Raw genomic sequence first — 15936 nt, 5'->3', positions numbered from 1 at the left:
GTGTTAGCGTCGCTGGGGTTGTCCAGGTTCCCGGGATTGCAAATCTGTGGTGCAGAGAAACAATGGCCATACATCATCGAGGTGTATGATGGCTACTAGTAATGATCTGGTATAGTAGTAGAGTAGTATTGAAGCACTAAGACATTAAGACACCAGGATTGACTCTGTACTCAGTAGTTCAAAGTAGTTCCAAGTCTCCCCTGCGGTTCCTGGGATTTATCAGGGCAGTGATTGGGTCACGGTGCCTGGGCAGTAACCCAATGCGGCAAGACGGTGTACCTCAGGCTCGGGGTTTCACAAGGCCTTACAGCCTTAGGCCGGAATAGGGCTGCACAGCCACTGCGCCCCACCCGCGCCACATCACGAACTATGCCACTAGTCCTATCATAGTATCATCGTGGCTCGCTTTTCTGTGGCTGGAATGCTGTGGCTTGACCCATCCCCGTCAATAGCAGCAAATCCGTGATAGCCTCAGATCCTCGCATGGGCAATAGTTTGCGCGCCAGCTCCACCTGCCATGCGGATCCTCGTGAGCTTGCTTCCACCGTTCTTGGGCCTTGCATTTCCGCATGCTAATCCCCGATTTTTATCGGTCTGACCGTCGTTCCCAACATGGAGGAAAGGAGGAGTATAAGGAGGGCCTACCCTCGTGCTTGAGGTCCACGAATTCACCAATTCTTCATCTTCACCGGACTTCACTTCACTATTCTAAGTCTATAACCTCTCAGACATCATATGTCCTTCCTCCGTGGTCATGAATACCAACATGCATATGAATCTGTCTCCCTGCGGAAAAGACTCGAGGCCAACTTCACCTCCTCCCTACGTCGAATTTCACGATCCTTTCTCCGCCGCATCTCTGGCATATCAACCCCAAAGTAAGCCTACTTCCTAGTTTCCATTAAGTCACCTATCGTCGTGAAGCCATGCCAACCCCTTCCGCAGAATCTCTTTGTCTTAACATGGACACTGAAACCAGTCCTGGTAGACCTGAACCTCCGGCCTTAGCTGTTCCCATGACACCTTCGTCTCCAAGCTGGCCTGTCCACCCTGATCCTTGCCAATTTCAGGATCAACCCTTTATGCGCACAGGCACGGAAGAGGTTCCCGAGCCTGCTTCAGACCTTTGCCCGGACCTCCTTGACTCCTGGTACCCGAGGTACCTGGCATGCACGCAGTTCTTTGTTTCCTATGCGCAGCATACCCCGACAGTGCAGTCGTTGGCCGCATTTCTCAACATTCAACTGCCTTGCCAGCAATCTGGGGCCCAGGCAACCCATCCGTCATTACGCGCCTACATTCGGCGCCTCATCGTAACAGCACAGGATAGTCCTGAGGTGCTTAGCGCGTTCTTCGGAGAAGATTGGGTCGGGGGAGTGGGGAGCATTGTCAAGCAAGAGCGGGTGAATTACTTGTTTACGGCAAAGAGCGGCGGGTGGGCGTCAACAAAGGCGGCGTATGACATTCTGCCGGACGAGCAAACGCCATTTCTACGGCCATTGCGAGCAGCTGCAGAGGAAGAGGTACGTGAAGCGGAAGCCCGCTGGAGTGAGTGGTTGGCAATGGAAGATTGGATGGTCGGACCGCGCAGTCCGTGGTGAATGTATGTTAGCTATGATGGTTACGATGATGAATCTCCTATGTAAAAATATATTTCCTATGTTCAATATATTTATTTTCCAAGCTTCAATTAGTATTCTGGTTTACAGCGACGCAAATTGTATAACTACTACTAGTACTAAGTATGTTTCATACAATGGTGGTTGTATATTTTATCTACTACTCCATCCGATGAAGCAATATACATCGCACCCCCAACAACAATATACCCAAAGCAGCTACTATACTATCCACTACATAATCGTCCAAGTTCCAAAACATGCGTCGATCACTCCACGTAAATCCCGACGACTCCATAATCTACGCGAAAACACAGAATTCCAAATCACAACCCCATAGATTAATTAAGCTACACCCACATCTCCTTTACCCAAACGGGCATGACGACGACCCGGGAGCATGGGACCTGTCAAAAACGCGACCGACACCGGCTCAGGAGAATTCTCCTCCACACAGAATGCACAGAACAACAAGGGAAAAACAATTCCATTCAGGCCCACATGGTGTCGTTGCCCAGAAGATGAAATCTCTGCTTCAGCATCAGCCAGCCACCAGCACTCGCAGTTGGCTACCAGCTGGAGACTAGACATGCGACGGAGGCAGCACTAGGGAGTTTTAGTTCGTTTCTAGACGGGATAAAAATAACCGGGCGCAGGAACCCGGGGGTTTAGAATGGATGATTATGATGCTGATGCTGTCAGGGTTGAATTTTCAAACTAGACTAGATGAATTAGACTGGATGAATAAATTAACTCCTGATTTTAGGAGAATTATTTTTTTAAGGTAGTGCTATTGATGAAGTTGTCTTGACGCACCGCCACATCGGGGAAGTCGGGGTCCCCGACAGGAGGAATTTTGCACCTTAACACGGGCTTGCTTGTTTGTTATCTCTCCATCTATCTATCTACTGACCATCCATCGTGCTCGGGAAGAATGACAAATTCCTCTCTTAGCTCATTAACTATCGACTACTATATCCCCTTAAGCTATATCATATCACCCCCAATTGGGTAAAATGACGCCTTCGGGCACGTCCGAAATTAACGACTCGTCATATTAAGCCTATTTTCATGACTCACTCCCCTTCAATTAAGGTAACCCGTCAAAGTGTCAATTTTTAGAGGACTGTTGACACGGACATTTTACATCTCTCGCGTGGTGGTTTCCTTCCATTCTTCCATTGCATTATCTGAATTTCTCCGTCTGGCATCCCACCACCACTCACATTCCTCCTAACTACTAGTTACTTCTCCCTATTTACGGGCCTATACCCACTTCCAGTCGATCAAACAGCCAGCCACCCGCCAGGCACACATGCCAGCTACTACACCACTGACAAGGATGTCAACTGCAACCCGAGATCATGCTCAGGACAAGGCGGATCCCATTCTCCATCAGGCCTGTCGCTTCGACGAAGCATCACCACATTCTGAATGGACCCAGACCCAGCTGCTTCCATTGCTCCGGTCCCATCTCCCTCACTCCCTGCCCTTGCTCCACCGTATCCAGCATGAGATCGCCCATCCGTCCCCCACTGCAGTTATCCTAACCACATTCCCGGGTCCAGCCTCGTCCTCAGCCTCGTCGCCAGTGTCACCCTCAGCCTCAGGGGAATCAATTCCAGAACTAGTCTCTAATCCTGGTCTAGTTTCAGTTCCAGGTCCCCGGGTCCCCGACACTGCGACTCCTCTGGCACCTGACACCGCGGTCCCTGCAGCTCGTTCGGATCCTGAATCCTTCCTCCCTTGGCTGATCGCCTACGTTGACCTTAACGCTGGCCGCGAGAATCAAGTCATGGTGTACTCGAGTCTCGAACCCACCGCCTCTATTCCCTACACTAGCACTAGCACCTCCCCAGAAGCATCATCCCCAGGAGACACCACTGGTAGTGATAGTGATAGCAATAGCAATACCAGCACAATCCCCATAACCACCCTCCCACCTCAACACCACCCCCTCCTACGCACCCAACTCCTCTCCCTGTTACACCACATCAAACAACACCTCCTCCCCCCTTACCTCACCACTCTATCCCAATCCCCTTCAACCCAAACCCAACCCCAAGACCACCAACTTCCCCCTCCTCCCCCGACCGCCTTCTTATTCGGAAACCTGCACACGGGCCTCTTCTCCACCCTCCTCAACACCAACACATCCTACTCTCTCGCGCAGGCCACCTCACCCGCAGATTTCATCCCGGGGATCAAAGTCCACCGCTTCAGTCAGCCAGCCTACGTCAAGTACCTTCTTCCCAGGGAAGTCATCTGCCATCAACCTCGAGTCAAGGAACGAGGGAACTTACCTCCCGGCTTCCACTTCAGCGATGGCTGCATCCCAAGAAAGAATCTAGGACTTGTACGGTCGAGAACAGTCATCCCCAGATCGGAGGAGACGTTGGCGAAGTTGAGGAGTTGCGCGGTGTATCGCGATGGCGATATGACTCAGACGCCAGTTGCGTGGGCGTTCCTCGGTACGGATGGGAGTTTGGCGACGTTGCATGTGGAAGAAGAGGTTAGGGGGTTTGGGTTGGCTGGGGTTGTGGGGAGGGAGGTGATGAGGAGGGGGATTGAGGAGGATGAGGGTCTGAATGATGGGTGGATGCATTCGAATGCGGCGGAGGATAATTTGGCGAGTAGAAGGGTTATGGAGAAGTTGGGGGGAAGGGTAGGGTGGACGGTTTGTTGGTGTGTTTTGGAGGTGTAGATTAGATGGTATGTAGATTGTATATATTTTGTTCATGGTTGTGTTAATATGCGTTTTAAAATAGATCATGTTCTTTGCGAGGAAATTTCATAAATGTGGGCAGTCACTGCAACTACTTGTACATGCCTAGTACTATAGCGATAGTCAACCTCCCATTATCAGTTTTACTAGAACTCATCAAGGCACACTATCCAACCACGACATATCAAAGGAACCAGGTAAATCCCCAGTATTCAACACCGCCCCCAAGATACCGTCACCCAGCGAGTCAACGTGAGAATATATATATATCATATCTTTTGGGTTCGTATCTAGCACGGTACCTAGTACCTTCATCATGGCATCGTATAAGAAGGACACCCTTAGTACTCACCGAATTGCTCAGGACTCCGTGTATTATGAAGAGAGAATTGGTACATTCACCAATACTTTTGCAGTTGCAGTGAACTAAAGAGTTATTAAAGGCGACAAGGCCACGATAACCGGCAAACCGGGGAACCAAACTTCTTCTCCAAAGATAAAACGCCCTCGAGTGGATAGCCAGCTATGTCACCGCTGGCAAGAAGGATCGTGTGCTCCAATGGTGCTTCAGCAAGGGATCTGACAAGTTTGCTCCTTGTTTGTCCGGTTTGAGTGTTCTTTAAGATATTTACATAAGATTAAATCTGTTTGGATTCCTCTGGGCAGCAGTTCTCTACGCAATATAGGTCCCGGCGCAATCGATAACCTGCGTTTCTCAACCGCTGGTCAACGGCGAGATCTGTTAGGGTATAAACTCCAATGACTTACTATTTGATGTGCTTCATCTTATTGACTTTTATAAGCAGGGGATTGTGTTGGACAAGGGGACTGTTATCGTGACTGGGATGCCGTCGAGACGGTGGTGGGATGATTCCACCGACGTATCTGAGGGATGGAGATGTTGTTGAGGTGGTGGTTGAGGGGTTGGGAGGTTCGAGGAATGATATTGGGGTTGTTACTATTCTCCTGTAGCTGTTATGTGCATTAGTCTGAGGTTTCGGGGACGTTCCTGAGATATACAGTCCGATGTAAATGGTGAAAATATGTCTAAACTTACTGCATTTAGCATCTCGGATTACTATCTCCTTCAATTCTGACCAGAGTAGTATTATATTCCCTCATTATATACATTAGTGTACTGCATACGACAGAACCACCATAAAAGTCTGTCAACTAAGAGACGGTGACAGTATCATATCTTGTTCTTACTATCATCCCCCCACACTCCACACGCACCACTCATCCCATACTCAATCCCGGGATACCCTGGAGGTCCTCCGTCCCTCGTCCCATCGCCATCATGCACAGCAAACGGACTATCCGCCTCCACCGTTTTGATCGTTGCCCTCAGTACCGCCCCATCAGCAGTGACAATCATGTCCGACGCCCCATCTCCACCATCACAATCCCATCGACATCCTCTCTCGACAGGTATATTGATCAATTCCCGAGATGATTGAGCGGGGAGCTCAGCACGAGGTCGGTAGAAGCCCGTGTCGCTGAGTTCAGCAGCCCGGTTCTTCTTGTAGGGGTAGGATTGTGTGGAATCAGGAAATGTGAAGGGGGGCAGGGATGGTGTGTGGCTATGGCTGTGTTTGTGCTTGTGCTTGTGGGTGTGAGAGTGATGGGTGTACTTGGGTAAGGGAGAGGTGCTTCCTCTTCTTCTGGTTCTTGCTGTTAGTGGTGGACGGGGAGAGGTTCCTGGGGATAGGTTAGTCTGCTACTACGATGTGGATTTGATGGTTAGAGGATATACCGTTTGGTGACTCGGGTTTGCTGTTATGTATACTGCGCCATCGTAGCAAGGTAAAGGTTTGGTGTCTTCGTTTTCGGGCACGTTGGACGCAGAATACTAGTAAGATGACGAGAAGGACGAGGCCTACGGCACCGGCCACTGTGCCCCCTATTAGGGCTGCGGTGGGGTGCCATGTGTCTGAGTCTTGGGATGTTGCGAGGCTGGCTTGAGTAGTGGACTGGGTAGAGACTGTTGATGTTGTTGAAGTGAGCGTCGTGGTAGGATCTCGAGTTGAGGTTGAGGATGTAGTTGTGGCCATCGTTGTGGAAGAAGCTCCTGAGGCTGTCGATGCACTCCTTACAGATGATGGAGCGCCTGTGCTGGTCTCCGATGAAGATGTAGGAGTAGAAGATAGTGCAGACGAAGTAGATATTGTGGATGTGGCAGGCTCTTGAACCAAGGTCGTCAAGGAGACGGGCTCATCCTTCGTGGTAGGAGCAGCATCAACGAGAGAAGAACTGCTACTACCACCACTGCTTCCACTGCTGCCACTCTCATCCGGACAGACCCCCGTCGTGCACGGATCGACCGAACAGCAGCCCTTGAACCCACCAGCAGCGCAGACATACCACTGCGTATTGGCCGGACAAGACCCGTTCTGGCGGACGGCGAGCCGTGCCATGCTGCAAGCACTGCAGATATCGCTTGCAACACAACAAAACCAAACTAAATCAATAGTCGGGCACAGTAATTTTAAACGAGTGTCAGAGATCTAAACGAACGAAGTAATGATCTGATGTTCACCGACATGTGCCGATGGCGATGAAATATCGACTTTCCCTTGAAGATTGGAGGGCAAAACTTAGTCAGTGCCAGCCACAGTGGGCGACGCCGTCTAGAATGTTGAATCCCGTTCTTTGTTCTGCTCATCCCGCAGTGGGTAAAGTTTCCAACTCAACCCGAGAAGCTCGTGAGGAGATGCATTACCGCCCCGTCCAGACAAGGGACCCGGATGGTTTTCCATGGGGCGAATCCGATGCATCCATCGTCGCGGTCTTTATAGCTCTGAGACCGATGGAGAAGGTCGTCTGCTTGCCACAAGGTCGGAATCGGTAGTACTAGAATCTATTGTTGGAGAATCCTGCGAGGGTCTATGGTCAATGTCTTTCGTTAAGGGGTTCTTCGAGAAAAGCCCCCTGCGGGTCATCTAGTTTCTTTGTCTTCGGCCGTAGGATCAAAGAGGATGCGAGCGCTGACGCCAGCCTTCCTTTGACATGTAGTTACCATTTGCAGCAAGACATTAACACGAGACAGTACTCTGTGGCTCAACACAAAAACTCCATTGTATGGGATGTAGTAAACGGCTATAAAAGACAATACACGTGAGTACACCAAACTCATCGCCTGGAAAGAAACCTTGGATATACACATATGAACACACAAATAAACACGGTCGAATTTTCGTCACGCTCTTTTCCTCCACCATCCCCTAGGCTAATACAACGCGTCTAGTAGACACGCTTGAAGGGAGGCACCGACTTGCACTCGCTCTCATCGAGAGTGTTGTGCTCAACGGCGCGGTAGCCAAGCTTGACCTCACCGTGGGGCTTCTTCTGCCAGGTGAGGGTGTGCTTCATCCAGTTCTCGTCGTCACGGTCGGGGTAGTCCTCACGGGCGTGAGCACCACGGGACTCCTTACGGTTGGCGGCGGCAATGGCGGTTTGAGAACTGAGACTCGAGTTAGCCAACATCCAACATTACAAAACTCTCCAGGGATACATACGCGCAGGTCAACAGGTTACGAAGCTCAAGGGTCTCAACAAGATCCGAGTTCCAGATCATGCTGCGGTCCTTGGTACCAACCTGGTCGAAGGTCTGGTCGATAGCGGTGACCTTCTCAACACCCTCATCCAAACTCTCTTGGGTACGGAAGACGGAAACATCGGACTGCATGGCCTTCTGCATGGCGCTGCGGATGTCGTTGGTGGACTTGGGGCCCTCGGCGGTACGGACGAAGTCCAGGTCGGCAATGGACTGAGCACCAGCGTCGGAGCTCAGCTCCTTGTGGGGCTTGCCAGGGGTGGCGATGTCACGGACACGGTGGGAGACGGCACGGCCGAAGACAACCAGATCCAGGAGAGAGTTGGCACCGAGACGGTTAGCACCGTGGACGGAGACACAAGCGGCCTCACCGCAAGCGTACAGACCAGGGACAACCTGGTCGTTGCCGTTCTCATCCTGGGTCAGGACCTCACCGGTGTACTTGGTGGGGATACCACCCATGTTGTAGTGGACGGTGGGCAGGACGGGGATGGGCTGCTTGGTGACATCGACACCGGCGAAGATAGAGGCGGTCTCGGAGATACCGGGCAGACGCTCGTGCAGGAGCTTAGCGGGCAGGTGGCTCAGCTGGAGATAGATGTGGTCCTTCTCGGGACCAACACCACGGCCCTCACGGATTTCGAGGGTCATGGAACGGGAGACAACGTCACGGGAGGCCAGATCCTTGGCGGTAGGAGCGTAACGCTCCATGAAACGCTCACCCTCGGAGTTGAGCAGGTAACCACCCTCACCACGGGAACCCTCGGTGATCAGGCATCCAGCACCGTAGATACCAGTGGGGTGGAACTGGACGAACTCCAGATCCTGGTTGGGAAGACCGGCACGGGCGACCATGGCCATACCGTCACCAGTGCAAGTGTGAGCAGAAGTGCAACTGAAGTAGGCACGTCCGTAACCACCGGTGGCCAGGACGGTGTGGTGGGCCTTGAAACGGTGGAGGGTTCCGTCCTCCTGGTTGTAGGCAATGATACCGCGGCACTCGCCGTCCTCCATCAGAAGATCGAGGGCGAAGTATTCGATGAAGTAGTTGGTGTTGTGGCGGAGAGACTGTCCGTAGAGGGTGTGGAGAAGGGCGTGACCGGTACGGTCAGCGGCAGCGCAGCAACGGTAGGCCTGGCCACCCTTTCCAAACTCCTTCGACTGACCACCGAACGCACGCTGGTAGATACGGCCGTCCTCGGTACGGGAGAAGGGGCAACCGTAGCCCTCCAGCTCACGAACACTAGCGGGAGCTTCTCTGGTCATGTAGTGAATGGCATCCTGGTCACCCAGCCAGTCAGATCCCTTCACGGTGTCGTACATGTGCCATCTCCAGTCATCCTCGTGCATGCTGCAGGCCGGACCATTAGCGCCTTCGCAAGACTCAAGGATATAAAATAACTCACTTTCCAAGAGCGGCGTTGATACCACCCTGAGCGGCGACAGTGTGAGATCTCGTGGGGAAAAGCTTAGAAACACAGGCAGTGTTGAAGCCAGCTTCCGCCAGACCGAAAGCGGCACGCAGACCGGCACCACCAGCACCGACAACGACGGCATCGTACTCGTGGTCCTGCAATTGCATTAGCGACCATCGTTCCCACAACATATATTCACGTAGTAGCTTACAATGATAGGGTACTTCTGAGCAATGAAGCCTTCGGCCTCCTTGGCGCGCAGAGGGCCGTTGCCAAATATCCGGGCTAGCGGAGGGACGAGTTAGCAGATGTAGGCAGGGGCGGGCGTGCGAGTCCAATGCGTACCAGCCGGGCGGGAAGAGGAGAAGAGACGTCTCTGGCCCAAAGTGCGGGAAATCTGCACCAGCAAGACGAGTCAGTAAGACCATTGACGATAGAGGGAACGTGGTGAGCCAGGGTTCGGCATCACGGCGAAAGAAGTCGGATACAGACCTTCGCTGCGGGAGCTAGGCTCCGCATGCCCAAGGAGCTCATGATGACGGATCAAGAGAAAAGAAACACTTTTCCAATGAGTCCGAAGGAGGGGAGATGTGGTGGAGGAAGGGAAACCAGCGGCACAAAAAGACGGGGGAGGGGAGAGGAGAGACGAGGTCAAGGCCGGTGATGCTTTGCGAGCTGCACTTTTGGATCGTCGGTTCTGGCGAAGAGAGCGAAGAGACCGGCTGACATAATCAGCGATTCACTTGCCGACGGGGAGGACCGGGGCCGAGAGCACCAATCAGAGGCCGCGCAGTGGTAATCACCTCGGGCAGCCGGCAGCCTGTCATTGGCCGAGACTGCACAGGCACGTGGCCGGTCTTCTTTTAACCCGGCAGCGCGCGAAGAATTCCGGAGCAACACGGCCGGCCTGGGGACGACGACTCTTATTGCTGGGGTTGATCGGCTTCCCAGCTCAGGGTTTCCCTTCTAGTCTCGTCCCGGAATACTGTGTTTCTGTGGTGACATTTTGCTGTCATTGAACCCCAACCAAGCTCTGTGTTGACCTTATTCCGAAGTTGCCGGGCGCGCATGCAACGAAACTCTACGTACTACGACCCTTACTTGTCTGATGATGTAGGTTGCCATGCACTTTATACTTACTAGTGCAGTGTACTAGTAGCTTATATGTCGTGTGACCGGCAGAACATCACTGTCATATATAACTGCACAATCATATTATAGATCCCATCGTAGACTGACTGAATCACCAATGTCATGTATGATCATACACATCCGTCCAGCCATGCAATGTAACCAACCCATACCGTCTAATTATACTGCATGTACGTCGCCGTCGAGTTGAACTTCAGGTTGCCCTTGATCACCTTGTCCACCGCGGCGAGGAAGTCCTTCTCCGTGGCCACCTTCCGCCGCGCCCGAATGGCGAACATGCCCGCCTCTGTCGCAACACTCCGGAGCTCAGCTCCCGTAGCGTTGGGGCACAGGCGCGAAATCAGCTCCCACCGAATGTCCCGCTCCACCGACATACTCTTAGCGTGAATCCGGAGAATGTTGGCACGACCCTCGACATCCGGGAGCGAGAACTCGATCTTACGGTCGATACGACCAGGACGCATCAGGGCAGGGTCCAGAGTGGACGGTCGGTTGGTGGCGAACATGACCTTGATGTTACCACGAGCGTCGAAACCATCCAGCTGCGTAATCAACTCCAACATGGTACGCTGAACTTCGTTGTCACCACCCGCTCCGTCATCGAAACGAGCACCGCCGACCGCATCAATTTCATCAAAGAAGATAATGCACGCCTTCTTTGTTCGGGCCATCTCGAACAGCTCACGGACCATCCGAGCACCCTCACCAACATACTTCTGCACCAACTCACTACCAATGACACGGATGAAAGTAGCGTCGGTTCGGTTGGCCACGGCTCGAGCGCAGAGTGTCTTACCAGTTCCGGGAGGTCCGTAGAGCAGGGCACCCTTCGGCGGGTCGATACCGAGGTTAACGAAGCGCTCTGGTGATAGCAATGGCATCTCGACGACTTCTCGCAGCTTCTCAATTTGTTCCTTGCATCCTCCGACATCGCCGTACGTCACATCGGGCTTGTCCTCGACAGTCATCATCGTCACGCTGGGGTCGATCTTGGGAGGAAGAGGTAGCATAATCTGATATTTATTGCGATCGACACTGTCATCTGTTAGAAGGGAAGATGCAGAGCAAAATTGCAGGGTCATACCCGACTCTCATGCCCTCCTCGATATCCGTAGGACTCACGCGTTCCCCAAGGTTGACGACAAACTTGGCGATCTGCTTAACGTTGATAACATATTTGCTCTTATCCGAGTCCTTCTCATCCGAAATGATCTTTGTACAACGGGCTACCTGCAGCGGTTGCTCCTCTGCCATGCGCTGTCGGTCCGCAGCAACATCCCAAAGGTGTGGAGGCGCAAGACCGGTATCGGATTCCTAAGCAGCTAGTCAGACGTGTCCGGTATGACGTATATGGCAGACCTTGATACCTTGACACCAATCTTCTCGTTCACACTCGCTTGTCTGTCCTTGATCTGCTTTTCGAGCTTCTTTAATGCCGTGGCGTAGGGTGCGGCACCGTAGGTCTTCAATACTTGGATATCCCTGCGGCCAGTTAGCCATCCAGATGCGCGAACCAACCACAGTTGATGCTGATAAAACACCGGAATCACCTACTCATCTGTAAGAGGGGTGATCTTCTTCTCTGGCTCTTCGTCATCGGCGAAGTTCTTCTTGTACTTCTCCCAGTTCTCTCCCGTGGCGCTAGGCATGGTGATGGGAGGATATGTGGCAAGACGGCAAGATGAAGGAGTAACAAATCAGTTCAGAAATGTGTTTGTAGAGTGTAAATAAGGGAAGATAAAATGAAAGGTGTAAAGGCAATGAAGGGCGTGGTGGTGAGATGGAGCTTGATAGATGGAAGAGTGATGTGGTGAGCTCAGCTTGTTGCGGTTCGAGCTGTTGACGCTAGTGGCCGCCAAGCCCAGCAGCAACACCGCCCAAAACGCAACACCGAAGAAATTCCCAGAGCCGCCTCCAGGTTCTGGATCCCCTCGCCTCACCCACTCTTCTTTATCTTCCCCGGTTTCATCAATCTACGGTGTTTATATCGTAGCTATTTTCATCATGGCGTCGACAGCCTCCCAGCCGGCCCCCAGCGGCAATGCTTTCAAGGTGCGTCTTTTTCGCGGAGAGAAATACGTGTGGGCCGTTTTCTGATAGACTGCAGGACAAGGAGAAGCCTATGGCCGTCCGTACGTCCAACATTCTCGCTGCCAGAGGTATGTATCTATTCGGAATGTGCTCAGGGGTTCAAGTACTAATTGCAATCAGCCGTGGCCGATGCCATCAGAACAGTACGCTTGCTTCGATATCGATATGACAAATGAGGGGCTAACCGCAACGCAGTCTTTGGGACCCAGGGGTATGGACAAGATGGTAGGATACATGTCTATTAATTGGAGGTACCGTGGCTAATATTGTAATAGATCCAAACGCCCAAGGGAAACACAATCATCGTACGATCACCTCTCCGTATACCGACTCACACACCCCGCTAACCCTCGCAGACGAACGATGGAAACACCATGTTGAGGGATATGAGCGTCATGCACCCCGCCGCTAGGATGCTGGTCGATCTCAGTGCGGCCCAAGATGTTGAGGCTGGTGATGGTACCACGTCCGTCGTCGTTATTGCCGGAAGCCTGCTCGGTGCTGCAGAGCGCCTGCTTGGAAAGGGTATCCATCCCACCGTCATCTCGGAGTCCTTCCAAAGAGCCGCTGCCGCCGCTGTCGAAATCCTCACCAACATGTCTCGCCCCATCAACCTGACGGACCGCTCCACCCTCCTTCAGGCTGCTTCTACCTCCCTCTCCTCCAAGATTGTTTCGCAGCATTCCGGCCTCCTCGGTCCTATGGCCGTGGATTCCGTGTTGAAGGTCGTCGACCCCAAGACCGCCGAGAACGTCGACCTCCGCAATATCCGTATAGTGAAGAAGGTTGGAGGAACGATTGAGGACAGTGAGATGGTTGATGGCTTGGTTCTGAACCAACAGGTCATCAAGAGCAGCGGCGGTCCTACCAGAATTGAGAAGGCCCGGATAGGTCTGATTCAATTCCAGCTCAGCCCGCCTAAGCCTGATGTAGGGTCGAGGATCCCTTGAGCCTAAATGCAATACTAACAATGGCTTTAGATGGAGAACCAGATCGTCGTGAACGACTACCGCCAGATGGACAAGATCCTCAAGGAAGAGCGCCAATACCTCCTTAACATGGTCAAGAAGATCCAGAAGACCAAGTGCAATGTCCTTCTGATCCAGAAGTCCATCCTCCGTGATGCCGTCAACGACCTTTCCCTTCACTTCCTTTCTCGCCTTAAGATTTTGGCCGTCAAGGATATCGAGCGTGATGAGGTTGAGTTCCTCTGCAAGAGTCTGGGCTGCAAGCCTGTTGCCAACATCGACTCTTTCACTGAGGACAAGCTGGGTACTGCCGACCTGGTTGAGGAAGTGCAGCAGTCTGGTGCTCGCTATGTGAAGGTCACCGGTATCAAGACCCCTGCCGCCGCCGCCAACCAGACCGTTTCGATCGTCGCCCGTGGCGCCAACAACCTCATTCTGGACGAGGCCGAACGTTCCCTTCACGATGCTCTTTGTGTCATCCGTTGTCTGGTGAAGAAGCGCGCCCTCATCGCTGGTGGTGGTGCTCCTGAAATTGAGATCGCCCACGCCCTTGCCATGCGTGCTCGTCAGCTGACCGGCACGGAGGCTATCTGCTGGAAGGCATTCGCTGATGCCATGGAAGTCATTCCCACCACGCTGGCAGAGAATGCCGGTCTGAACTCGATCAAGGTTGTCACTGAGCTGCGCCACCGCCATGCCCAGGGCCAGCACAACGCAGGAGTCAGCATTCGCAGTGGTGGCGTGAAGGACGACATCACTGAGGAGAACATTCTGCAGCCGCTCCTGGTGAGTACCAGCGCGATCGAGCTGGCTGCTGAGACGGTGAAGATGATTATGAGAATTGATGACATTGCTTTGTCGCGGTGAGCGATGGCGCGGAGTGAATTGGAAAAGTAAGCCAGGTGGTGTACTATGACGAGTAATTTATCAATCATACCATGTTCAAAAGATAGATCGTTGGTGTCTAATTGCACATAATCATCGCCATGCAATTTCTTCGTATTCATCTACCGTAGTGTTTGCTATGAATCCAGTATTGACGTTGTGTCCCATTCATATCCATGACTCTTCACCCTGGCTGTATGCAGTGCCGATATCACACTTAGGGAAAGACAGGGCGTTACTGCAGCCCGCCACCCGATTAACATCGGAATTTACCAGTTTTCTTCGTTAAACGGCCGGAATTAACAGAATTGTTTATTTAACTGCATTTCTAACTAGCAATTTTGTGGGTGGAAAAATGGCTATAAAGGCAGGCTCCGTCTCCCCTGCCACTCATACATCTTTCTTCTCTACAGCGCTGCTAGTCATGAGCACTAATCCTTTGGGATAGTATACTTATACTACTATTTTATATTAACTACCATTCTCAAGTCTCGCAATATCCATGTTATCATCTCTTTCTTCCTGCTACCGTTCCAGTTACCAGTTATTGTCACCAGAGATGCATGTATATAAAAGATGTATCACTTCCGGGTTTCAGGACCTTGATTTCTCTTTTCTATGACTTCTTTACCTCCTGGCTCCTCCGATAAACTTCGCATGCGCCTGCAACCGGACAAGTTCATTCAAGTGGTGTTCAATACGCAGAATCCTGCCCCCTAACCCGGGTGGTCGGTCGGGTCACCGTCATCCATCATGAACTATATCGAAATGAGAAGCCATGGATAATACGTTTTATGGCTTCTCCAAAACCCTATTGTCGGTGCTCCGACTTTTAAAAGATCTGCTTCCAAGACAAAGACATCTGGAGTCAATGACATGATGCCTTCTGCACATATCAGATGCTATGATCCAGAAGATTTATGATATTCTTATGATGCTCTTCGCGCCATAGGAAAGAAAACATGATCCTTGGAAGAGATACAGGCCATTGATATGTTCAGACAATTTCCTCACCGAGTCAAACAGTATCCGCGTCTCGTTTAGAATCATACCAGGTTCGCCAATGCCCGTACCACATTTGAAACGTGAGCGACCTGCCTTAGGTGTTCATAGCAGCACACTCATCATCGAATACTGTATGTTTTCTGCGGTGTGTCAAGATTGCTATATGATACAATACTGGACACTCCCCAATGAAGTTGCTGCGATGTGCTGTCACCCACCGACTAGGGGCCATATAAAATATCCACCTGGCATGGTTTGGACTATGTGCATCGATTCAGCTGAGGGAAAAGTACAATGCTACACGCAATATGCTTGACGCATCAGCAACTGAATGAAATCTTCCTCGTGTTCGCGCGAAGTACGATCACTCCTGTGGTTGAGAAAGCATCATATGCGGAACGAGCCAAGTCCTGGCTTATCCTATATTACCTGCCGTGAGGTTAGCACCAGAGACTGCTGGTCTCGACTGCTCTTCTATTTTAATTCCTACTCCCGTGCAGATACCACAGAATGGAAGACC

The 15936-nt window shown here is 51.9% G+C and overlaps 6 protein-coding genes across 6 annotated transcripts; 3 read left to right on the top strand and 3 right to left on the bottom strand.

Annotated features, from left to right (window-relative positions):
• Positions 1 to 766: 766 nt before the first annotated feature.
• Positions 767 to 1601, top strand: AtWU_04773 (uncharacterized protein; the record flags this gene model as incomplete). Its single annotated transcript, XM_035499884.1, has 2 exons — positions 767 to 878; positions 946 to 1601. The coding sequence occupies 2 exons, from the start codon at positions 767 to 769 to the stop codon at positions 1599 to 1601; spliced, it is 768 nt and encodes a 255-aa protein (XP_035355777.1).
• A 1360-nt stretch (positions 1602 to 2961) lies between these two features.
• On the top strand, positions 2962 to 4323 carry AtWU_04772 (GNAT family acetyltransferase; the record flags this gene model as incomplete). The annotated part of the gene is made up of 1 exon (XM_035499883.1): positions 2962 to 4323. The coding sequence occupies one exon, from the start codon at positions 2962 to 2964 to the stop codon at positions 4321 to 4323; it is 1362 nt and encodes a 453-aa protein (XP_035355776.1).
• A 1213-nt stretch (positions 4324 to 5536) lies between these two features.
• AtWU_04771 (uncharacterized protein) lies at positions 5537 to 6761 on the bottom strand (the record flags this gene model as incomplete). Its single annotated transcript, XM_035499882.1, has 2 exons — positions 5537 to 6045; positions 6101 to 6761. The coding sequence occupies 2 exons, from the start codon at positions 6759 to 6761 to the stop codon at positions 5537 to 5539; spliced, it is 1170 nt and encodes a 389-aa protein (XP_035355775.1).
• An 826-nt stretch (positions 6762 to 7587) lies between these two features.
• On the bottom strand, positions 7588 to 9849 carry AtWU_04770 (succinate dehydrogenase [ubiquinone] flavoprotein subunit; the record flags this gene model as incomplete). The annotated part of the gene is made up of 6 exons (XM_035499881.1): positions 7588 to 7807; positions 7863 to 9251; positions 9307 to 9470; positions 9527 to 9600; positions 9661 to 9712; positions 9808 to 9849. 6 exons carry the CDS (start codon positions 9847 to 9849, stop codon positions 7588 to 7590), a joined length of 1941 nt encoding a protein of 646 aa, XP_035355774.1.
• Positions 9850 to 10622: 773 nt separating this feature from the next.
• On the bottom strand, positions 10623 to 12116 carry rpt1 (proteasome regulatory particle base subunit RPT1; the record flags this gene model as incomplete). Its single annotated transcript, XM_035499880.1, has 4 exons — positions 10623 to 11502; positions 11552 to 11781; positions 11835 to 11949; positions 12022 to 12116. 4 exons carry the CDS (start codon positions 12114 to 12116, stop codon positions 10623 to 10625), a joined length of 1320 nt encoding a protein of 439 aa, XP_035355773.1.
• Positions 12117 to 12471: 355 nt separating this feature from the next.
• Positions 12472 to 14393, top strand: AtWU_04768 (chaperonin-containing T-complex subunit CCT4; the record flags this gene model as incomplete). Its single annotated transcript, XM_035499879.1, has 7 exons — positions 12472 to 12519; positions 12575 to 12626; positions 12679 to 12701; positions 12754 to 12783; positions 12834 to 12863; positions 12915 to 13487; positions 13539 to 14393. 7 exons carry the CDS (start codon positions 12472 to 12474, stop codon positions 14391 to 14393), a joined length of 1611 nt encoding a protein of 536 aa, XP_035355772.1.
• Positions 14394 to 15936: the final 1543 nt, after the last annotated feature.

The sequence above is a fragment of the Aspergillus tubingensis genome (genome assembly GCF_013340325.1).
Source record: "Aspergillus tubingensis WU-2223L DNA, scaffold_6, whole genome shotgun sequence".
Taxonomy (NCBI): domain Eukaryota; kingdom Fungi; phylum Ascomycota; class Eurotiomycetes; order Eurotiales; family Aspergillaceae; genus Aspergillus; species Aspergillus tubingensis.
This window is presented reverse-complemented; position numbering and strand designations above follow the sequence as displayed.